Source organism: Staurois parvus, unplaced genomic scaffold (assembly GCF_062004578.1).
Source record: "Staurois parvus isolate SC_StPar_1 unplaced genomic scaffold, SC_StPar_1.0 ptg001200l, whole genome shotgun sequence".
Classification (NCBI taxonomy): Eukaryota; Metazoa; Chordata; class Amphibia; order Anura; family Ranidae; genus Staurois; species Staurois parvus.
In genome coordinates, this window is record NW_028318996.1 from 1,614,053 (window position 1) to 1,639,513 (window position 25,461).

The following is a 25,461-nucleotide window of genomic DNA, read 5'->3' on the forward strand; positions in this document are numbered from 1 at the left end:
TGAGGGCTATCCCAGAAGCAAAATGGGGGACACAGACTGGAGGTCCCATGATAAAGGTACCATGATAAAGCCATGAGACACTGGAGGATAGCTATCACAGATATAATATTACAGGATTGAGCGTGGCCCACATGAGCTCTAACATGTACACGGCTTCAGTTCCAGAACACACCTCAATACCTAGGCTACCAGTAAATCTGAAACTGCTGACTATTAGGGATGAGGTTTGGGTTTGACGCTACCATGGCCTCCCCGGGAATCCTGTGTGGTTGAAAGTCGTGAACCTGTCAAATTGATGCGGGAATTCACTGCGCTAAATTCTTTGTACCACAAAGCACTGCCTTTGCCATTATGTCAGCTGGCTTATAAGGGTCAATAATGGGGGCTTTTTAAAGGGAAAAGGGATTTGTTATTAAAGGGTGAGTTTTCAGCAGTCATTTGTTAATGTGTGTTAGAGAAGTTTAATGAGATCAAAAGGTGTGGGAGACAGAGGTGTTCAGAGACCCAGCAGGTACACCTTTTTGTGTGTACTAGTGACTACTATAGTTGCTGTTTACCTGCCCCCACCCCCTTTTCAGTCTTATTGTTTATCAGTGTAGCACTACCCCCTTGGGGGTTGCTGTTGATTTGGGTCCCCTTATAGTCCTGCACAGCCAGGCAATCGGCATTCTCCACAAAAGCTTGCATTCAAAGTCAGAAATCAGTCCTTGAGCTTTTCTTTTGTTGTTTTTTGATGGGATTTAGAACTAGGGTAGGGTAAGGGGGGTATAGGATGCCCAAGGGAGCCGATAACTGAGGACAAACTTCCTGGAACTATTCACAAGCTTCTCTTCTGCAACACAGTCTCTGTTGGAGTGCTAGCCAGCATCTCCTGGATGTACCACCCCAGACCCTAGATGAAATTCTCCCTTTCCCCCAGAAATCTGGAGATTTACCTGGGATCTGGCTTCTGTCCCTTTAAATGAGCAAACAGTCACTAGTAGGGGGATAATCTGGTTTCCCACCAGAGTGTTCCTTCCCCTATCTGCCCAGGGGCTGCAGGTGTACTCACTCAGATCCTCTCCTGTACCACTTGCGGGTTGACTGCTGCTACCAGGCCTATGACTGCTCCTTCCCTGCCACACAGGTGGTCCTCATTCAGGGGGCCAGTAAGCTACAGGTTTTCTCCCTTTCCAGCTCCAGGCTTGCACGCAGACCCCATCCCACTAGGCCTCCTTGCAGCCTTCTTGCTCACAACCTCACATCTTCCTTCAACTTTCTATACCTCTCCCACCACACTCCTCTCCTACCACTGAGCAGGCTCCAACACTTTAAGGGAGTCCCAGCCCCTTGCCAAGCCTCCTGTTGGGGATTGGCTGAGGTCCTTCAAGAGTGCAGCCTTCCACTCCTCAGATCCACCCACTGCTTCCAATGTCTTCCTCCAAAAGCCTCAGAACAGAGTAAAATTCCAGAGGGGCTGACCTGCAGAGCCTCTCAACCTTGACCACAATTTGACCCCTCTGGCTATTACTCCTGAGCTGCTATTCAGCTCCTGTCTACCCATTAGAATCTAAATCCCCCTAGATAAACTAAGAGGGTGCTACATCAGCTAGGTTTACAAAAAAATAGGGTTTGGCAATATGGGGTTTCAGAGATTATTTTTTGAGGGGTGGTATATTATATTTTGCTATGGCCTTTTTGTTATTTTGGGGTCCACAGTGTACATTTGTTGCTGACACAAAAAAGCTGCCCTTTGCTTGCAGCACATCGACGCATTGTTGTGTGATCAGGGGCGGACTGACAACTCATGGGGCCCCCGGGCAATAGGGGATCATGGGGCCCCTGTGTCCTTGCCCAAACTCAAAAAAGCCTATGAAAAAGGTACCAGGGGCATCTCATGGGGCCACCTACTGACCCAGGGGCCCTCGGGCAGTGCCCGAGTTTCCAAATGGTCAGTCCGCTCCTGTGTGTGATATAGCGTACATCAAAGCACCACATATTTTTTCCCCCATTACTAAAGTTGATTTTAAATGTAGTCAATCCCCTTTATTGAAATTGTCAGGCAGGCCCAAAGGGAGAGAAAGCGGATCTGCACATGGATAATATGCCTGTAGAGATAGTAGGAGGTGAGCAGGCTCTTTAGGGCAAATTTGTGGTCGGGCCATATCACCAAGAGGCATGCCATTTCTCCCTATTTTAGATATACAGTACCTTAAATTACACAGGTCTGCGACTAAAAAGCTGTTTGATTATTTTCATCTAATTTCCATGTATTTTGGTGTGCTGAAAACAAATAAAATATTGAAAAAACTCCTAGACGTCATGATTTGCCACAAAATGCAAAATTGTCTTCAAATTTATCAAATGTTTTTAATTTTTGGTATTTTTTTTAAATTATGGGTTTTTAACCAAATTTAAAGTCCAAATTACTATTAATTAATTCATATAAGTGCATTTAAGATATAAAATGCCAAAAAAATCTTAAAGGGGTTGTCCGAGTTATGTAAAAAAAAATAGCACTGTAAATCTGATGGTCAGCAATCTATACATAAGCTAAGCAAGTTTTAGGGGAAAAACATTCTATTTCCTCATTTCCCTAGTTCTCTTCTGGCCCTTTGTTGTTATTTGCAGGTAAACAATCTCTGCCCCTCCCCCCCTGCAAAAGGGGTGAATACAAGTGGTGCTCTGAGTGACATGTCTGACTACTGGGATACTCAGCAGCATGCTGTATGTATAAGCCTTAGCCCTGAGTCTGTGCTTCTAATGGTAGAAGGGGTTAATCTTTTCTGAAGAATCCAGTGGGTGGGATACCAAATACCCTTGTTTTCTGTGTCTTTGGGACAGTCGAGACCGACAAAATCACTGGACCAAGAAGAGTTGGCAGCCGAGGGTGCTAACAGTTGGTGAAAAAACTCCGAGAAACTTTGGTACCTTCCCATAAAGTTCTTCTACCACCTCTCCACATAAAATTGAGATTGATGAAGCAATGCGTAAAATCACTTCCAAGAGATGGAGAATGCTTCAAATACTTGGTCACCAAGTTTCTAGGCCTGTCGAGGCAAAATTGAAGGAAGGTGTGTTTGTCGGACCAGACATTAGAAGGCTTATAGTTGATCAAGAGTTTGTCAATACTATGACGGATCCTCAAAAAGAAGGTTGGATTGCATTTAAAGAAGTCGTACAGAAATTTTTAGGCAATAACAAAGATCCTCCCTACAAAAAGATCGTCGGACGAATGCTGAAAGCATTTCAAGCTTTAGGTTGCCTGATGAGTTTGAAAGTGCATTTCCTCCAGTCCCACCTTGACTACTTTCCTGAAAATTTGGGAGCTGTGTGTGAGGAACAAGGTAAACGATTCCACCAAGACATTAAAGAGATGGAAAGGAGATACCAGGGAAAATGGAGCATTACAATGATGGCAGACTACTGTTGGATGCTTCAGAGAGACATTCCAGATGCTACTCACAAGCGTAAATGCACCAAGAGGAGCCTCACAGGGAAGAAGAATCGAGTTTAGTGTGTGTAGGTGAGCTCATTTCAGTTCAAAAAAGGATTTTCATGAAAAAATTGTAATAAAACTTTAATTTTATAAGTCTATTTCCATTTATTTTGAGGTATTGCCTTATTTAACATAGTTACCTAAATTGTCAGGAAACATGATGTCCTATGACAAAATGGAGGTCATTTTCGGATTCAGCGCATCAAAAAACATAAAGATTACGTGGAATAACCAAAACAGCTCTTGAAAAAAATTATTTGCAGACCTGTGTTATGAATTGACACAATGTAGTCACCAGAATCTCAGCTGACAAAGCATGATTTGAGTCCCAATGTAATATTATTTGGTGACATTCTAATTAAATCATTAACATATTTAAAAATGTAAATATTGGTCACATCAGAAGATAAGAAAAACATTTGAGATTTGCTAGAGTGGAGATAACAATATTACAGGATGGAGCCCGACTTTCATAAGCTCTACAATGTACACGGCTTCCATTCCCGAACATTCCTTGACACGTACTGTTCTAATAAACCGGAAAGGACCTTAACTTATGAGTGTCTGACAAATCTTATGGAGAAGTTTCACTATGCATTTTCCACAGGTAGGTAAAATTTAATTTTGAATTAATAAATTATTTTTTAAAGACTGCTAAAAAGTTCAGGATGTACTGTACTGTATATATTTGGAAAAATGCAGCATGAACTATTGATTTGCACAATGATCTTTTTCAAGTAAAGAATGAACAGAGGATGAACAAATCATTTATTTAGACAAACCAGGTACAGACAAAGCAGAATTGCTGTTGATTCACATTTTAGGAAAATCCATGGATATTTTACCTTGCTATTGGAGCACAAGATTATGCATAATGAGGCTGTTTTCAAATGTTTTAAAAGGCCAATAAACCCAGCCACTTACATTTGTTGGAAACACCAACAATTTGATCACCCTGCATAAACTCCCAGCATAGTTACAGTATGTCCTCCTGGAAGTATTGGCTGTTCCTGACCACTTTTGTATGTTTAAGGTCCTCTTATTACATTTTACATAACATAAAACAATTTATACTTTAAATCCAGCATGGAGTATGGGAGATCTTCATAATGGACACACTACAGTTGCAAGAAAAAGTATGTGAACCCCTTGGGATTACGTGGAGTTTTGCATGAATTGGGCATAAAATGTGCTCTGAACGTCATCTAAGTCACAACAATAGAAGAACACAGTCAGCTGAACATAATACTACACAAACATTAGATGTTGCCATGGTTTAATTGCACATAACATGTAAACATTCACAGTGCAGGGAGGAAAAAGTATGTGAGGCCCTAGCTTAATGACTTCTCCCAGAGCTAATTGGAGCCAGGAGTGAGCCAACCTTGACTCCAATCAGTGTGATGATATTGGATGTGTTGCTGACAGCTGTCCTGCCCTTAAAAAACACACACCTGTTTTGGGTTTACTGGTTTCAAGAAGCACTGTCTGATGTGAACCATGCCTCGCAGAAAAGAGCTCTCAGAAGACCTACGATCAAGAACTGTTGACTTGCATGAAGCTGGAAAGGGTTACAAAAGTATCTCCAAAAGCCTTGATGTTCATGTGCCCACGGTAAGACAGACTGTCTACAAATGGAGAACTGTAGGTGTGCATACCTGGAAATTCAGTGCAGGATGTGGGAGCCCCTCATTATGGGCACAGAAGGAGTACAGAGTCATGACCTTAGCATTATGAAAAAAAAAAAGAAACTGGCAGGTGGTTTAACTTTTGAGCACCTAAAAAAAAAAAGAACAATCACCTCCAGGCAAACTCAGGCATTTTGCCACCTTTCAGGGGCTAAAGATTGCTTTTAACTGGATTTTCTACACTCACCCACTATGTGAACACTATGTGCATGCCAGCATCCAGGAAAAAGCACCGACGAGGGGCCCAGAAATCTCTTACCTATTACCTCCTGAGAAACAGAGCTCTTGAGCTTTGCTCAAGATGGCACTGGCTCACAGTCTTCTTCAGCCACATCACTCTTTTCTCCTGTGCAGCAGCCTACTTCTTTTGAGGATCTGCAGTGAGTACGTTCCTCTTATTAAAGAAGATCTAGACAGCAGCTTGAAGACTATGTACACTAAACTGGAGTCTAAATTTTAATCTGAGTTATACAAAACTGCCAGCAGCCTGACACAGGAGATAGCTGCACTATGCTTATGCAGTGACATTATGGAAACTAAGCGTGATGAACTTTCTATCGCCTACAGTGAGCTTAACAGATGAACAAGAAGCTTTGGCTGATGCTTTCACACAGCTGAAATCCCAGGCTGAGGACTTAGATAACAGAAATTGGAGGAACAACCTAAACATTAGGGGAGTTCCACAATCTGTTCTGAGGTATCTACTTACAGTCAGGTCCATAAATATTGGGACATGGACACTAGAGATGAGCGAATCGAACTAGGCGAACCGGAATTCGAGTCGAATTTCAGGAAATATTCGATTCGTGTCGAAACCGAAATTTTGCCTACTTCGGGTGCGCGAATCGAACATTTCCCGATCAGCCGGCAAAAGTGTCCCTGCAGTGAGCTCCGCTATTTCTGACAGTTCTCTGACAGAAGGAACACATGTTTAGCGGTTGAAACATTGTATCTATTAGTTTACATTTAGGATACAGATGTTTCAACCACTGTACATGTGAAGAAGTTGTGAGAGAACTGTCAGAAATAGAGGAACTCTGCACATACACTTTTTGCCGGCTTGGAATTATTCTTCTTTTCATCCTACTTCTTCTTCTTCTTCATCCTCAGAAGAAGAGGATGAGGATGAGGATGAAGAAGAAGAAGAAGAAGAAGAAGAAGAAGTAGGATGAAAAGAAGAATAATTCCAAGCCGGCAAAAAGTGTATGTGCAGAGTTCCTCTATTTCTGACAGTTCTCTCACAGCTTCTTCACATGTACAGCGGTTGAAACATCTGTATCCTAAATGGAAACTAATAGATACAATTTGTATCTATTAGTTTCCATTTAGGATACAGATATTTCAACCGCTGTACATGTGAAGAAGCTGTGAGAGAACTGTCAGAAATAGAGGAACTCTGCACATACACTTTTTGCCGGCTTGGAATTATTCTTCTTTTCATTCTTCTTCTTCTTCCTCATCCTCATCCTCATCCTCATCCTCTTCTTCTGAGGATGAGGATGAAGAAGAAGAAGAAGAAGAAGTAGGATGAAAAGAAGAATAATTCCAAGCCGGCAAAAAGTGTATGTGCAGAGTTCCTCTATTCTGCAGATACACTTAGAGGAGCTCTGCAGATACACTTAGAGGAGCTCTGCACATACACTTTTTGCCGGCTTGGAATTAATCTTATTTTCATCCTACTTCTTCTTCTTCTTCTTCTTCTTCTTCATCCTCATCCTCAGAAGAAGAAGAGGATGAGGATGAGGATGAAGAAGAAGAAGAAGATGTAGGATGAAAATAAGAATAATTCCAAACCGGAAAAAAGTGTATGTGCAGAGCTCCTCTAAGTGTATCTGCAGAGCTCCTCTAAGTGTATCTGCAGAATAGAGGAACTCTGCACATACACTTTTTGCCGGAAACCGCTGTATGGAGTGAATGTCCCAGAACTGTCAGAAATAGACTATTTATGACAGTTCTGGGACATTCACTGCATACAGCTGTTTTAACCGCTGTATGGAGGGAATGTCATGGAACTGTCAGAAATAGACTATTAATGACAGTTCTGGGACTGTCCTTCAATGCAGCGGTTGAAACATTGTATGTATTTGTTTCCATAAATGGATCCATTTATGGAAACAAATACATACAATGTTTCAACCGCTGTATGGAAGGACAGTCCCACAACTGTCATTAATAGTCTATTTCTGACAGTTCCATGACATTCCCTCCATACAGCGGTTAAAACAGCTGTATGGAGTGAATGTCCCAGATCTATCAGAAATAGACTATTTATGACAGTTCTGGGACATTCACTGCATACAGCTGTTTTAACCGCTGTATGGAGGGAATGTCATGGAACTGTCAGAAATAGACTATTAATGACAGTTCTGGGACTGTCCTTCAATGCAGCGGTTGAAACATTGTATGTATTTGTTTCCATAAATGGATCCATTTATGGAAACAAATACATACAATGTTTCAACCGCTGCATGGAAGGACAGTCCCAGAACTGTCATTAATAGTCTATTTCTGACAGTTCCATGACATTCCCTCCATACAGCGGTTAAAACAGCTGTATGGAGTGAATGTCCCAGATCTATCAGAAATAGACTATTTATGACAGTTCTGGGACATTCACTGCATACAGCTGTTTTAACCGCTGTATGGAGGGAATGTCATGGAACTGTCAGAAATAGACTATTAATGACAGTTCTGGGACTGTCCTTCCATGCAGCGGTTGAAACATTGTATGTATTTGTTTCCATAAATGGATCCATTTATGGAAACAAATACATACAATGTTTCAACCGCTGTATGGAAGGACAGTCCCACAACTGTCATTAATAGTCTATTTCTGACAGTTCCATGACATTCCCTCCATACAGCGGTTAAAACAGCTGTATGGAGTGAATGTCCCAGATCTATCAGAAATAGACTATTTATGACAGTTCTGGGACATTCACTGCATACAGCTGTTTTAACCGCTGTATGGAGGGAATGTCATGGAACTGTCAGAAATAGACTATTAATGACAGTTCTGGGACTGTCCTTCAATGCAGCGGTTGAAACATTGTATGTATTTGTTTCCATAAATGGATCCATTTATGGAAACAAATACATACAATGTTTCAACCGCTGCATGGAAGGACAGTCCCAGAACTGTCATTAATAGTCTATTTCTGACAGTTCCATGACATTCCCTCCATACAGCGGTTAAAACAGCTGTATGGAGTGAATGTCCCAGATCTATCAGAAATAGACTATTTATGACAGTTCTGGGACATTCACTGCATACAGCTGTTTTAACCGCTGTATGGAGGGAATGTCATGGAACTGTCAGAAATAGACTATTAATGACAGTTCTGGGACTGTCCTTCAATGCAGCGGTTGAAACATTGTATGTATTTGTTTCCATAAATGGATCCATTTATGGAAACAAATACATACAATGTTTCAACCGCTGCATGGAAGGACAGTCCCAGAACTGTCATTAATAGTCTATTTCTGACAGTTCCATGACATTCCCTCCATACAGCGGTTAAAACAGCTGTATGGAGTGAATGTCCCAGATCTATCAGAAATAGACTATTTATGACAGTTCTGGGACATTCACTGCATACAGCTGTTTTAACCGCTGTATGGAGGGAATGTCATGGAACTGTCAGAAATAGACTATTAATGACAGTTCTGGGACTGTCCTTCAATGCAGCGGTTGAAACATTGTATGTATTTGTTTCCATAAATGGATCCATTTATGGAAACAAATACATACAATGTTTCAACCGCTGTATGGAAGGACAGTCCCACAACTGTCATTAATAGTCTATTTCTGACAGTTCCATGACATTCCCTCCATACAGCGGTTAAAACAGCTGTATGGAGTGAATGTCCCAGATCTATCAGAAATAGACTATTTATGACAGTTCTGGGACATTCACTGCATACAGCTGTTTTAACCGCTGTATGGAGGGAATGTCATGGAACTGTCAGAAATAGACTATTAATGACAGTTCTGGGACTGTCCTTCAATGCAGCGGTTGAAACATTGTATGTATTTGTTTCCATAAATGGATCCATTTATGGAAACAAATACATACAATGTTTCAACCGCTGCATGGAAGGACAGTCCCAGAACTGTCATTAATAGTCTATTTCTGACAGTTCCATGACATTCCCTCCATACAGCGGTTAAAACAGCTGTATGGAGTGAATGTCCCAGATCTATCAGAAATAGACTATTTATGACAGTTCTGGGACATTCACTGCATACAGCTGTTTTAACCGCTGTATGGAGGGAATGTCATGGAACTGTCAGAAATAGACTATTAATGACAGTTCTGGGACTGTCCTTCCATGCAGCGGTTGAAACATTGTATGTATTTGTTTCCATAAATGGATCCATTTATGGAAACAAATACATACAATGTTTCAACCGCTGCATGGAAGGACAGTCCCAGAACTGTCATTAATAGTCTATTTCTGACAGTTCTATGACATTCCCTCCATACAGCGGTTGAAACCGCTGTATGGAGTGAATGTCCCAGAACTGTCAGAAATAGACAGAAACTGTCACAGAACTGTCCTTCTTCTCATCCTTCTCCTTCTTCTCATCCTTCTTCTCATCCTTCTTCTCATCCTTCTCCTTCTTCTCATCCTTCTCCTTCTTCTCATCCTTCTCCTTCTGCTCATCCTTCTTCTCATCCTTCTCCTTCTTCTCATCCTTCTCCTTCTCCTTCTTCTCATCCTTCTCCTTCTCCTTCTTCTCATCCTTCTCCTTCTCATCCTTCTCCTTCTCCTTCTCATCCTTCTCCTTCTTCTCATCCTTCTCCTTCTTCTCATCCTTCTCCTTCTCCTTCTTCTCATCCTTCTCCTTCTCCTTCTCATCCTTCTCCTTCTTCTCATCCTTCTCCTTCTCCTCATCCTTTTTCTTCTCATCCTTCTCCTTCTCCTTCTTCTCATCCTTCTCCTTCTTCTCATCCTTCTCCTTCTTCTCATCCTTCTCCTTCTTCTCATCCTTCTCCTTCTTCTCCTTCTTCTCATCATTCTCCTTCTTCTCATCCTTCTCCTTCTTCTCATCCTTCTCATCCTTCTTCTCATCCTTCTTCTTCTCATCCTTCTCCTTCTTCTCATCCTTCTCCTTCTCCTTCTTCTCATCCTTCTCCTTCTTCTCATCCTTCTCCTTCTTCTCATCCTTCTCCTTCTCATCCTTCTCCTTCTCCTTCTTCTCTTCCTTCTCCTTCTTCTCATCCTTCTCCTTCTTCTCATCCTTCTTCTTCTCATCCTTCTCCTCCTTCTTCTCATCCTTCTTCTCATCCTTCTTCTTCTCATCCTTCTCCTTCTTCTCATCCTTCTCCTTCTCCTTCTTCTCATCCTTCTCCTTCTTCTCATCCTTCTCCTTCTTCTCATCCTTCTCCTTCTTCTCATCCTTCTCCTTCTTCTCATCCTTCTCCTTCTCCTTCTTCTCTTCCTTCTCCTTCTTATCATCCTTCTCCTTCTTCTCATCATTCTCCTTCTTCTCATCCTTCTCCTTCTTCTCATCCTTCTTCTTCTCATCCTTTTCCTTCTTCTCATCCTTCTTCTTCTCATCCTTCTTCTTCTCATCCTTCTCCTTCTCATCCTTCTCTTTCTTCTCATCCTTCTCCTTCTCCTTCTTCTCATCCTTCTCCTTCTTCTCATCCTTCTCCTTCTCCTTCTTCTCATCCTTCTCCTTATTCTCAGCCTTCTTCTTCTCATCCTTCTCCTTCTCATCCTTCTCCTTCTCATCCTTCTCCTTCTTCTCATCCTTCTCCTTCTTCTCATCCTTCTCCTTCTCCTTCTTCTCATCCTTCTCCTTCTCCTTCTTCTCATCCTTCTCCTTCTCCTTCTTCTCATCCTTCTCCTTCTTCTCATCCTTCTCCTTCTTCTCATCCTTCTCCTTCTCCTTCTTCTCATCCTTCTCCTTCTCCTCATCCTTTTTCTTCTCATCCTTCTCCTTCTCCTTCTTCTCATCCTTCTCCTTCTTCTCATCCTTCTCCTTCTTCTCATCCTTCTCCTTCTTCTCATCCTTCTCCTTCTCCTTCTTCTCTTCCTTCTCCTTCTTATCATCCTTCTCCTTCTTCTCATCATTCTCCTTCTTCTCATCCTTCTCCTTCTTCTCATCCTTCTTCTTCTCTCCTTTTCCTTCTTCTCATCCTTCTTCTTCTCATCCTTCTTCTTCTCATCCTTCTCCTTCTCATCCTTCTCTTTCTTCTCATCCTTCTCCTTCTCCTTCTTCTCATCCTTCTCCTTCTTCTCATCCTTCTCCTTCTTCTCATCCTTCTCCTTATTCTCAGCCTTCTTCTTCTCATCCTTCTCCTTCTCATCCTTCTCCTTCTCATCCTTCTCCTTCTTCTCATCCTTCTCCTTCTTCTCATCCTTCTCCTTCTCCTTCTTCTCATCCTTCTCCTTCTCCTTCTTCTCATCCTTCTCCTTCTCCTTCTTCTCATCCTTCTCCTTCTTCTCATCCTTCTCCTTCTTCTCATCCTTCTCCTTCTCCTTCTTCTCATCCTTCTCCTTCTCCTCATCCTTTTTCTTCTCATCCTTCTCCTTCTCCTTCTTCTCATCCTTCTCCTTCTTCTCATCCTTCTCCTTCTTCTCATCCTTCTCCTTCTTCTCATCCTTCTCCTTCTTCTCCTTCTTCTCATCATTCTCCTTCTTCTCATCCTTCTCCTTCTTCTCATCCTTCTCATCCTTCTTCTCATCCTTCTTCTTCTCATCCTTCTCCTTCTTCTCATCCTTCTCCTTCTCCTTCTTCTCATCCTTCTCCTTCTTCTCATCCTTCTCCTTCTCATCCTTCTCCTTCTCCTTCTTCTCTTCCTTCTCCTTCTTCTCATCCTTCTCCTTCTTCTCATCCTTCTTCTTCTCATCCTTCTCCTCCTTCTTCTCATCCTTCTTCTCATCCTTCTTCTTCTCATCCTTCTCCTTCTTCTCATCCTTCTCCTTCTCCTTCTTCTCATCCTTCTCCTTCTTCTCATCCTTCTCCTTCTTCTCATCCTTCTCCTTCTTCTCATCCTTCTCCTTCTTCTCATCCTTCTCCTTCTCCTTCTTCTCTTCCTTGTCCTTCTTATCATCCTTCTCCTTCTTCTCATCATTCTCCTTCTTCTCATCCTTCTCCTTCTTCTCATCCTTCTTCTTCTCATCCTTTTCCTTCTTCTCATCCTTCTTCTTCTCATCCTTCTTCTTCTCATCCTTCTCCTTCTCATCCTTCTCTTTCTTCTCATCCTTCTCCTTCTCCTTCTTCTCATCCTTCTCCTTCTTCTCATCCTTCTCCTTCTCCTTCTTCTCATCCTTCTCCTTATTCTCAGCCTTCTTCTTCTCATCCTTCTCCTTCTCATCCTTCTCCTTCTTCTCATCCTTCTCCTTCTTCTCCTTCTTCTCATCATTCTCCTTCTTCTCATCCTTCTCCTTCTTCTCATCCTTCTCATCCTTCTTCTCATCCTTCTTCTTCTCATCCTTCTCCTTCTTCTCATCCTTCTCCTTCTCCTTCTTCTCATCCTTCTCCTTCTTCTCATCCTTCTCCTTCTTCTCATCCTTCTCCTTCTCATCCTTCTCCTTCTCCTTCTTCTCTTCCTTCTCCTTCTTCTCATCCTTCTCCTTCTTCTCATCCTTCTTCTTCTCATCCTTCTCCTCCTTCTTCTCATCCTTCTTCTCATCCTTCTTCTTCTCATCCTTCTCCTTCTTCTCATCCTTCTCCTTCTCCTTCTTCTCATCCTTCTCCTTCTTCTCATCCTTCTCCTTCTTCTCATCCTTCTCCTTCTTCTCATCCTTCTCCTTCTTCTCATCCTTCTCCTTCTCCTTCTTCTCTTCCTTCTCCTTCTTATCATCCTTCTCCTTCTTCTCATCATTCTCCTTCTTCTCATCCTTCTCCTTCTTCTCATCCTTCTTCTTCTCATCCTTTTCCTTCTTCTCATCCTTCTTCTTCTCATCCTTCTTCTTCTCATCCTTCTCCTTCTCATCCTTCTCTTTCTTCTCATCCTTCTCCTTCTCCTTCTTCTCATCCTTCTCCTTCTTCTCATCCTTCTCCTTCTCCTTCTTCTCATCCTTCTCCTTATTCTCAGCCTTCTTCTTCTCATCCTTCTCCTTCTCATCCTTCTCCTTCTCATCCTTCTCCTTCTTCTCATCCTTCTCCTTCTTCTCATCCTTCTCCTTCTCCTTCTTCTCATCCTTCTCCTTCTCCTTCTTCTCATCCTTCTCCTTCTCCTTCTTCTCATCCTTCTCCTTCTTCTCATCCTTCTCCTTCTTCTCATCCTTCTCCTTCTCCTTCTTCTCATCCTTCTCCTTCTTCTCCTCATCCTTTTTCTTCTCATCCTTCTCCTTCTCCTTCTTCTCATCCTTCTCCTTCTTCTCATCCTTCTCCTTCTTCTCATCCTTCTCCTTCTTCTCATCCTTCTCCTTCTTCTCATCCTTCTCCTTCTCCTTCTTCTCTTCCTTCTCCTTCTTATCATCCTTCTCCTTCTTCTCATCATTCTCCTTCTTCTCATCCTTCTCCTTCTTCTCATCCTTCTTCTTCTCATCCTTTTCCTTCTTCTCATCCTTCTTCTTCTCATCCTTCTTCTTCTCATCCTTCTCCTTCTCATCCTTCTCTTTCTTCTCATCCTTCTCCTTCTCCTTCTTCTCATCCTTCTCCTTCTTCTCATCCTTCTCCTTCTTCTCATCCTTCTCCTTATTCTCAGCCTTCTTCTTCTCATCCTTCTCCTTCTCATCCTTCTCCTTCTCATCCTTCTCCTTCTTCTCATCCTTCTCCTTCTTCTCATCCTTCTCCTTCTCCTTCTTCTCATCCTTCTCCTTCTCCTTCTTCTCATCCTTCTCCTTCTCCTTCTTCTCATCCTTCTCCTTCTTCTCATCCTTCTCCTTCTTCTCATCCTTCTCCTTCTCCTTCTTCTCATCCTTCTCCTTCTCCTCATCCTTTTTCTTCTCATCCTTCTCCTTCTCCTTCTTCTCATCCTTCTCCTTCTTCTCATCCTTCTCCTTCTTCTCATCCTTCTCCTTCTTCTCATCCTTCTCCTTCTTCTCCTTCTTCTCATCATTCTCCTTCTTCTCATCCTTCTCCTTCTTCTCATCCTTCTCATCCTTCTTCTCATCCTTCTTCTTCTCATCCTTCTCCTTCTTCTCATCCTTCTCCTTCTCCTTCTTCTCATCCTTCTCCTTCTTCTCATCCTTCTCCTTCTCATCCTTCTCCTTCTCCTTCTTCTCTTCCTTCTCCTTCTTCTCATCCTTCTCCTTCTTCTCATCCTTCTTCTTCTCATCCTTCTCCTCCTTCTTCTCATCCTTCTTCTCATCCTTCTTCTTCTCATCCTTCTCCTTCTTCTCATCCTTCTCCTTCTCCTTCTTCTCATCCTTCTCCTTCTTCTCATCCTTCTCCTTCTTCTCATCCTTCTCCTTCTTCTCATCCTTCTCCTTCTTCTCATCCTTCTCCTTCTCCTTCTTCTCTTCCTTGTCCTTCTTATCATCCTTCTCCTTCTTCTCATCATTCTCCTTCTTCTCATCCTTCTCCTTCTTCTCATCCTTCTTCTTCTCATCCTTTTCCTTCTTCTCATCCTTCTTCTTCTCATCCTTCTTCTTCTCATCCTTCTCCTTCTCATCCTTCTCTTTCTTCTCATCCTTCTCCTTCTCCTTCTTCTCATCCTTCTCCTTCTTCTCATCCTTCTCCTTCTCCTTCTTCTCATCCTTCTCCTTATTCTCAGCCTTCTTCTTCTCATCCTTCTCCTTCTCATCCTTCTCCTTCTCATCCTTCTCCTTCTTCTCATCCTTCTCCTTCTTCTCATCCTTCTCCTTCTCCTTCTTCTCATCCTTCTCCTTCTCCTTCTTCTCATCCTTCTCCTTCTCCTTCTTCTCATCCTTCTCCTTCTTCTCATCCTTCTCCTTCTTCTCACCCTTCTCCTTCTCCTTCTTCTCATCCTTCTCCTTCTCCTTCTTCTCATCCTTCTCCTTCTCCTTCTCCTTCCTCATCTCCAAGGGCATTTAAATTAAAGGTACAGTGTTCTGCACTAATTTAAAGGCTCTCTGAAGCCTAGAAACCCTTTAAATAAGTCATCTTCGTAGCGGAGAAATTCGCATCGAATCGAATTTCACACTGGAATTCGCCGAATCAGCCGAATCGAATTTTTCATTTCTTCGCTCATCTCTAATGGACACAATTGTAACATTTTTGGCTCTATACACTACTACAATGGATTTGAAATAAAATGAACAAGATATACTTTAACTGCAGACTGTCAGCTTTAATTTGAGGGTATTTACATCCAAATCAGGTGAACGGTGTAGGAATTACAACAGTTTGCATATGTGCCTCCCACTTGTTAAGGGACCAAAAGTAATGGGACAGAATAGTAATCATGAATCAAACTTTCACTTTTTAATACTTGGTTGCAAATCCTTTGCAGTCAATTACAGCCTGAAGTCTTTTACGCATAGACATCACCAGATGCTGGGTTTCATCCCTGGTGATGCTCTGCTAGGCCTCTACTGCAACTGTCTTCAGTTCCTGCTTGTTCTTGGGGCATTTTCCCTTCAGTTTTGTCTTCAGCAACTGAAATGCATGCTCAATCGGATTCAGGTCAGGTGATTGACTTGGCCATTGCAGAACATTCCACTTCTTTCCCTTAAAAAACTCTTTGGTTGCTTTTACAGTCTGCTTTGGGTCATTGTCCATCTGCACTGTGAAGCGACGTTCAATGAGTTGTGAAGCATTTGGCTGAATATGAGCAGATAATATTCCCGAAACACTTCAGAATTCATCCGGCTGCTTTTGTTAGCAGTCACATCATCAATAAATACAAGAGAACCAGTTCCATTGGCAGCCATACATGCCCACGCCATGACACTACCACCACCATGCTTCACTGATGAGGTGGTATGCTTAGGATCATGAGCAGTTCCTTTCCTTCTCCATACTCTTCTCTTCCCATCACTCTGGTACAAGTTGATGTTGGTCTCATCTGTCCATAGGATGTTGTTCCAGAACTGTGAAGGCTTTTTTACATGTCGTTTGGCAAACTCTAATCTGGCCTTCCTGTTTTTGAGGCTCACCAATGGTTTACATCTTGTGGTGAACCTTCTGTATTCACTCTGGTGAAGTCTTCTCTTGATTGTTGACTTTGACACACATACACTTACCTCCTGGAGAGTGTTCTTGATCTGGCCAACTGTTGTGAAGGGTGTTTTCTTCACCAGGGAAAGAATTCTTCGGTCATCCACCACAGTTGTTTTCCATTGGTCTTCCGGGTCTTTTGGTGTTGCTGAGCTCACCGGTGCATTCCTTCTTTTTAAGAATGTTCCAAACAGTTGTTTTGGCCACGCCTAATGTTTTTGCTATCTCTCTGATGGGTTTGTTTTGTTTTTTCAGCCTAATGATGGCTTGCTTTACTGATAGTGACAGCTCTTTGGATCTCATCTTGAGAGTTGACAGCAACAGATTCCAAATGCAAATAGCACACTTGAAATGAACTCTGGACCTTTTATCTGCTCATTGTAATTGGGATAATGAGGGAATAACACACACCTGGCTATGGAACAGCTGAGAAGCCAATTGTCCCATTACTTTTGGTCCCTTAACAAGTGGGAGGCACATATGCAAACTGTTGTAATTCCTACACCGTTCACCTGATTTGGATGTAAATACCCTCAAATTAAAGCTGACAGTCTGCAGTTAAAGCACATCTTGTTCGTTTCATTTCAAATCCATTGTGGTGGTGTATAGAGCCAAAAATGGTAGAATTGTGTTGATGTCCCAATATTTATGGACCTGACTGTATGTCATGAGGCTTTTTAAATCTTTACTGTCTGAAAATGATACACCGTCCTTTATTTGTGACCAGATCCCTAGACCCTGATGAGCAAAACCACCCCCAGATAACCCACCCAGAGATTGTTCTGTGTATGAGGGACTTCCTTACCAAAGAAGAGATCCTTAGAGCTTCTAGGAATTCACAAAATATCATGCAAGATGGGGTCTCTCTTCAAAATTTCCCTGACATCTCTCCTCCTGCACTTGGGAGATGTAGAAATATGAAAAAGATTACCTCTGCCTTAGCAGCAGACAGAATTAGATACTACTGGGGGTTTCCCTTCAAGCTTATTGTTCTGCATAATGGCTCCACCTATATTGATTCCAATGTTATGCAAGATATCCTGGAGAAACTAGGATTCTTGAATCCAGAAGCTCTTTCCAGACCCCTGTCCACTCCTAAACCTTCACCTATTTGAAATACACCCTCTCCACACCGAAATCTCAAGAGGGTTTGCTATGAGGTGGGCAGGGCAGAACCTGCTTGATTTGCTGATATTCAACTGGTGATCAGTTTTCTGGCTCTTGGTCTCAAGACTCTTGGTCTTGGCATCCAACATTTAAAAAATTGTCACTCTTTCAGAATTTTTTTCTAGGCCTCCTCAGTCACATGCCTACTAGGTGGCCCATTATCTTATAAAACTGAATACCATGGTTCCTGTTCATGCACAGCCTTATATAATACTGACATAGGATGGCTATGTCCTCCAATGCCAACATTATACTCCCTCACTCAGTTGTTTTTGTACAAGGTGATCAGTGGAGCGTGACAACAATGATTTTTTGTTCTTTTTATTTTCTTTTTTGGTCAAATTGTATCTTATGCTATGGTTTTTCTTTAATCCATACCATTTGTTAATCTGCTCCCTTTTTACCAGACTGAGTTTGGGACTCTGCAGTCCCTTTTACATACTCAGTTGCCTGGTACTCTGTTCGGGCTGAATTACTATTCAAGCTCTTTAAGGGCGCCTGTTAACTTGTTTTAAAATTTTGGTTATGATTTTGTTATCTGTTTTATTTTTGGTAATCTTATTAATACGTGAGGACCTGTTTGATGTCAACAATGTAGCCTGTGAATCCAGGTAGAGAGAGCAGCTTTGCTGCAGATGAGCACAGCACTGGATGGAGAGAGGTCTCAGGTGAGTATTTAGGGGTGGAAAGGGGATAGACAAGTAGTGTGGAGTTGTTTACCTTAATGTATAGAATGCATTAAGGTAAAACACCTCTTGACTTTAGAACCACTTTAATGTACAGTTAGGCAGCAGAGTGTGTCATGCATGCCGGAATTGCACATATTCTGATGGAACATAGTTGTGCTGTAACTGTCTTGAATTCAAATTGCATGTGTGTGGAGACTATAACACAGCTCTCCTTGAAGGTTTTTTTTTTTTTTTTTTTTGCTGCAGGTGACTTTAAAGGAGATGTGTTGATTGACATCAGCATTGGTCCCATCATTCACCATCTCTATTCGGCCCAGGGATGTTTCAAAGATATCATCCTTCTCAAGCCTACTGACCACTGTATTGTAGAAGTGAAAAAATGGACGGGTAAACGAACCGGAGCATTTGATTGGTCACATACCTATACGGTTGGTACAGAGATGGCAGAAAACAGGTAAAGTATCTGCCAGCTTTTTGTCAGTTAGGTTGAATGCCTGGCATAATGTTTCAACAGTGTTGGAAGGAGGACCAGGTATCATTTTTTGAATGTTTTTGTATTTTGTTTCTTAAAACCTGAAATTTTAGTTCGTATTTCAGATAGCCCTGAAAATATATTTCTGGGCTATCTGAAATAATTCCCAAAACTCAGGACTCTCCTATTTATTCTGGTCCATGTGGGTAGCTCAAACCCCAGGACCACTTAGTCTGCATCTCTACAAGTCCAGCTGGACTACTCTCATCCAAAACCAGGGATAAAATATCACCATACTTAAAGCAGAGTTCCAGTTGAATAAAAATAAATAAATAAAAGTCAGCAGCTACAAAAACTGTAGCTGATGGCTTTTAAAATACAGACACTTACCTGTCCCTCGGTCCAGTTGTTTCCTCAATATGGCTGGTTTCACCAGCCATCTTCTCTCCTCGGCGCTAGCATCTTCAGTGTGGACTTGCAGCTTCACAGCTGAGTGCCCAATTCACATGCGCGAGTAGCACTGCTGTTTGTAAATGGTCTCGTAGTGTTCTGGGACCTGTCACGTGTCCCAGAAGACTACAGGAAGGGGGGGGGGACAACTTCCGTTTCCAATCACCTTAGGCGATTGCATCAAAAGTGGGAGCGGGTACCTGTCACATTCGGGTACCAGCTCCCCAAAAGGTGCCTATTCTTAATGGGGAGCGGGGGACAAAGTCTTAAAGCGGAACTTCCCCTTTTGGGTGGAGCTCTGCTTTAAGGCAATCACAGTGGGCGCAAACATAGTGTCCCATGCCCTTTCCCTACAGAAGTATTTGGAGCCTCCAGCTTGGCAAAGATCAGAGTAGTCTATACCACCTTCTTTGTCTCACCGATTCTTTTATTTGGTAAAAGTTCCCAATAACAGCAGTGTGTAATAACAGTAATGTGCAGACCAGAAGGCAGTTAAACATTATGCTATTTACATAGAGAGATATTGATGCTTGTGCTGCAAGGTTGTCTTACTTTATAGCAATGCAAACAGAGGTGTAGCACCCTCCTAGTTTGATAGTTGTTAGGTAAATTTAGTTAGCGCCTCTGTAGACAGCAGAAAAGGGTTTAAATGTGTTAGGAGCTGTTCAGTGTCTTACGGGCTGCTGGCCTGTTGCTTCCCCCATCTTCTGGAGTGTTCAAGAACATAGTGGGAGGTAGAGCAGGGCTAGCAGCCTGACTATTTATGGATCTCCAGCCTATTTCTGAAGATGCATACTCAGTAGGGGGAGGGAAACGCATAAATACTCTGAGACCTGGTAGCGTGGAGAGCAGAGTCCATGGTCCATCCCTCTGGAGGTGACCTGTATGCTAGGGGCTCTGCCCTTGGGGCAGAGAGGAAAAAAAAGGAGAAGATGCCTTGGGAGTTGTTGCAACCACAAAGTCCCAGCTAGGTTTACCTGGGGACCCTACTAGAGAGAGAGACAGCCTGGGACTTTGTGGAGTCAAGAGCCAGAAGTTCTGGAGAGTGGAAGCTCCATCTTTGAGACTGGGGATGGACCATGTTTTGGGAGTGAGTACTTAATCCAGCCATACTTACAAAAGAAGTGACTGTGGAATACAATACCTCACAATTCAGGTGCAGCCGGAAGCAGTGCCGGACAACCAATGGCACACCATTTGTCAGTGACTGAACTTAGTGCAGCCAGGTGCAGTGCAAGACAAGCATGCTTTGTGCTACTTCTACTGCTGCTACTACTAGTACTACTTCTACTACTACTCCCACTACTAGTAGAATTACAGGACGACTTTGCAGCCTATGACTGTGCGAGACAGCTTGCAACCTGTACAGTGCAGCCAGGAGCTTATCTGTCCTCTATTTTGTATAAAATTCTGCGGTTTTCTACAGTTTGGGGTATCCCATGTTCCCAACCTGATCCAAGTTCATTGGTCCCTCATAAAAACCCCTAGACTTCACTGAGCCTGAGGAAGAGTGTGGAAAATAACATGTGCCAGGCTGTTGGTGCTGTAAAGGGGAAATAGGCCCAATCACCAGTGGGTCTATTGGGAGTAGTGCTACAGAGGTGAAGCACAATTTTCTTCCACAGTGTAAACAGCATAGAATTGTTTATGCAAGCATAGTTATCAGAAGAAGAGCCTTAGTACCAACATCTTGCATCATACAGAGTCCAGTGTCTCTGGCAAATCACAAGAGCCTTCCTTTTTTACTCCCCATCTCTTTTGGGAAGGGGCTGGTGGTACAAAAGGTAATAATTGTGGGAGATGGACTGGTAGAAGGAATAAAAGTTTCCATTATTAGCTGAAGGCAGGATAGTCTTCCTGAAGAGTTTTCAGAGATCGTGAAAAAATGGGCAGAGTAGGCGATAGTCTGATTGGGGTAAAGAGTTCCAGAGGATGGGGGAGGCTCTGGAGAAGTCCTGTAGATGAGAATGGGAGAAGGAGACAAGGGAGCTAGAGAGTAAGAGGTCGTGGGAGGAGCGGAAAGGGCGGTTTGGGTGATATTGGAGACAAGATTGCTGTTCATAGTGGTACTGTTCTCTTCAACCCAGAGAAGAGATCCTCACACACTTACAGCCCACTCCATTTCACCAACCAACCCTAAGCAATTCCCACTGGGACCTTAAATACTACTTAGGAAACCCAAGTTATGGGCATACTAGACTCCCTGACAAAATACAGAGGTGGCCTCCCATAGTAAGGGATGTGCATCCAGTTAAAACAGGACAGGAGAGCAGATGAGGAAAGGAGCGTAAAGGAGAGGAGAAGAAAAGGAAAAGAGAGAGCATGAAGATAGAGATATAGATAGTGATCGGAATTAGTGACTCAAATGAAGATTGATTGTAAAGGTACATTTTTTAAAAATAATATACATGTCATACCTACCTGCTTTGTGCAGTAGTTTAGCACAGGGCAGTCTTGATCCTCCTCTTCAGGATCCCCCACCTGCCCCATGGCACTCTTAGTTCCTTCTCCCTTCCAAGTGCCCCCATAGCAAGCCACTTGCTATGGTGATACTTGTCTGGGCTCAATCCCGAGCCAGAATGTGTGCATCTATTGACACATATAGCACGGCTCAGCCCTCCCTGCACTCTACTCACCGGATTTGATTTACAGCAGTAGGAGCCAATGGCTCCCACTGCTGCCTCCATGTCCAGTGAGGAGAGAGCATAGTGCTGGATCGAGATCAGGCTCAAGTAAGAATTTAGAGGGGGCTGGGAGAAGAACTGATCACAGAAGGATTCTTATGTTAAGCTGCGGAAGGTTTTACCCTCTTCATGACCAGACCATTTTTTGCTATTCGGTACTGCACTAGTTTAACTGGCAATTGCTCAGTCATGCAACACACTATGCAAATGAAATTTATGTCATTTTTTCCACACAAATAGAGCTTTCCTTTGGTTGTATGTTATCACCGCTGGGTTTTTTATTATAGAAATGAAAAAAGACTGAAAATTAATAACCCCCCCGATATTTTCTACTTTCTGTTATAAAACATATCAGAAAGAATTTCTTCATAAACTTAGGCCAAAATGTATTCTGCTACATGTCTTTGATAAAAAAAATTCCAATAAGTGTATATTAATTGGTTTGTGTTATAGTTATAGCGGCTACAAACTATGATATATACAATATATTTGAAAATTGATTAATTCTGATGAATTGATGGCTGATTTCATTTCTTGAGGCCCTTAAAATGCCAGGACAGTACAAATACCCTCTGGATGACCTTTGTTTGGAAAGTAGACAGTCCTAGGTATTTAGTAAGGCATGGAGATTTTTTTGAAGTTGTAATATTCTGTCATAAATTTTCTGAAAATGAAGAAATGAAATAAAATACTGTCACCAGCACAATACAGCTTCATCATATGATTGGTAAGGCGGTGATCAGGAACACTGACTAGTGACAGTATTTTAAAAAAAAACGAACAAAAAAATGTAGACTAATTTTTTAAAACATTTTTCTTTTTTTAAACTTTTTTGACATTTATTTGCTGTTACAATGATGATCACTGTCACAGCAATGCTTTGCACTGTCATGAATGGGTTACATTCATGACAGCTGTGATTACTAGTGATCTGTGATTGGCTGTGCTGTGACTGGCCCAGGTACCATGTGATAGCTGTGGGGCGCAGCTGTTATGAATTAATTTGTTCATAACAGTTTTGTTGACATTATGATCAAGTGATTACATAGAGATCACATGATCTCCTGGCCGCTGAATGCAGCCGGGTACTGGTATCCATAATCCAATGTGTCCTATGGACAGAGCGGTCACGAAAGCGGCATGCTGCGTGCCCGAGGTGGTGCACCAATGCGTCCATGCTAAGCAACGTACAGATACATCCCTTAGCCTGTAGCTGCTGCCCACCTGCAGTACATATTCTGCAACTAGTTAATTTAGAGAATGCATTAAAGTGAAAAACCTTCTGCCTTTACAACCACTTTCAATGAGTTTGATTTATTTATATGTTTATTTATTTCAATCTTCAATTATTCTAGTTTTAAAAAAAAAAAATCCAAATGCCCAACATAGCAACATTCCATTCTTCCTTTCTCCAGTTTTATGTATTCTCGCTATGAATAGCCATCTACAGCTTAGAAATGTTAGCAGCATTTCACCTGCTCAGACCTAATATACTCAATGCCCCACAGAATATCTGAATCTTTTATGTGACATGAGATGTGCTTCTCCCTTTCAGTGTGCATGGTGAGGACAAAGAAATTGGACTCAGGGAGGCCATTACCCATGTTGTAAAATTTGATCTTGACCAGGAAAATCTCACCGGCCCAGTGGTGCTTCCACAAGCTGACTGCCTTGTGCTCACCTCTATTCTGGAAACCATCAGCAAAGACCTTGAAGATTTTGTGAGAAACTTCAGGAAATTCTCAAAGCTTCTAAAACCTGGCGGACACTTGTTGTATTATGGATTTTTAAATGGCACTTTCTATATGGTTGGCGGAGACAAGTTCCATGTTGTCAAGTATAATGAAAGCAACTTGAGAAGTATACTCAGTAATGAGGGGTTTATCATCAGCCATTTGGAGGTTTCCCAAAGAATGGCGGAGAGTGATCTATGTGATTTTGACTCAACTGTGTTCTGCATAGCTTGTAAAGAATAGACACATTAGGCTGTGTTCACACCACTGTGTTGAAGAATATGTTCAGCTTTGTAAAAAAAAAAAAAAATACAATTTTTTTTGCAGGTAAAAAATGCATTTATTATTTTTTTTTACTAGGAGCCTGCAAAGCATTGCACCCATGATCAGCACATCGCCGATGCAATACAAGGCTCCTGCAGACTCTCAGTTACATAATGACTGCATCAACAAACTACCTAGAGCTCTCATCAGTGCCCCAGTAGTTCACTGGGAACTACAAGCCGACAGCCAAAAAGGCTGTTGATACTTGAAGTTCTCCCATTTACAGAACACGTGAGTAAATGCTGCGGGCAGGTGGGCGGGGTCCCGCAGGGCCGCGTATTTGTAAAAATATGACAGCAGGTGTGGATCCTGCTCACTGTCACAATGGGAGATTGGATGGGGGGACTGCTGCAACAGAAGCATGTTACATGTTATACCCTGAATACAGGTGTAACATGTAACGTGTTGTAAAAGGTGAACTTATCCTTTAAGGAGCCCATGGATTATGCAATTTTCTTTCCTTCCATGACAGGTGGAAGGAAAGAAAATAGCTTGATTCCCCCATCAACACAGTCAGTATTGACGGGGAATCCCTCAGATCCTAGAGCTATTGTATTTTGCCAGCTGGGAGCCTTCCCCACCAACAGAACACAAAGACCACTGCTGGTGGCTATAGCTGCCTGCAGCAATCACATGAGAAAAAAAATCTGACAGGCTGGTTGTACTAAAATCAATCAATTGACTTCAGTGCAACCAGCCTGCCCATAGATGGATCGAAACTTGGCTGGTCCCTGCTGAACCGGCTGAGATTCGATCCATCTATGGCTGGCTTTAGAAAAGCACATGAATTTTAATCAAAAAGCATAATCTGTTTAATGCAATTTTAATGTGTTGCATTAAAATATAATGCAAGCAAAGCTTGGGTTACATGTATTTTACGTGCATTTTCTGCCTTTGAAATTTGACACGTGATTTAAAAGGTGCACTAATGCATATTGAATTTTTAGTGCGTTTTTCATGTGTTGCCTTTGACTATATTGTAAAGTGCATTTGTACCAAAAAATGCACAAAAGATGCAGAAAGCTGAAGTTTTCAAAAACGTAGAGTAGTTTCCTCTAACACTGATATAAACAGCTTCATACGGTAGATTACAATGGTAACTAGAATTATCATGCGCTTTGATCCAGCATTGTAGAGTATATGAAAAACACCAGTGTGAATAGGTCCTTAGGTAGCAAATGGAATTCAGAAACAAATTTCAGCATACTACCTATGTACTGTTCCCGGAGTGGAGGAAGTCCTGTGGACATAGCGAGAGCCAATCATAGGACTGCTTCTAACACTTAAAAAAAATGTTTTTCACGCTGACAAGCTGTGGCTATTTTTAACTAGCATTTCTTGGCAGGCAACAAAAGGTACAGAAGCCCTGACGAAGAAGGCATCCTAAGACCTCTAAACATGTTCAACATTGCTGGATTTTTTGAGCTAATAAATAGACAAAAGTCAAAATATTCTGATTCTAAATTATTTATTTGTAATGGTTCTATACCAGACATCACTGAATAGTGACTCCAGTCTGGCCGTGAGATGTATGATAGTTTTATTATGACCGTGATACATTGTTTATAAGTGAATTCCATTCACAGTGGTGTATCTAGGATATGGCAGCTATGGAATATGCTTTGTGCGCCACTTGAAGGGGGGGTGCCAGAGCCATACCACTCAGCAGCCTTGGTGTCTCTCTCTCCAC

The 25,461-nt window shown here is 42.1% G+C and overlaps 1 protein-coding gene across 1 annotated transcript; it reads left to right on the forward strand.

Annotated features, from left to right (window-relative positions):
* The first annotated feature begins 3,889 nt into the window (after nucleotides 1-3,889).
* LOC149438261 (nicotinamide N-methyltransferase-like) lies at nucleotides 3,890-25,222 on the forward strand. The gene is made up of 3 exons (XM_089660067.1): nucleotides 3,890-4,085; nucleotides 18,355-18,562; nucleotides 23,270-25,222. Exons 1-3 carry the CDS (start codon nucleotides 3,935-3,937, stop codon nucleotides 23,688-23,690), a joined length of 780 nt encoding a protein of 259 aa, XP_089516193.1. The 5' UTR covers nucleotides 3,890-3,934; the 3' UTR covers nucleotides 23,691-25,222.
* Nucleotides 25,223-25,461: the final 239 nt, after the last annotated feature.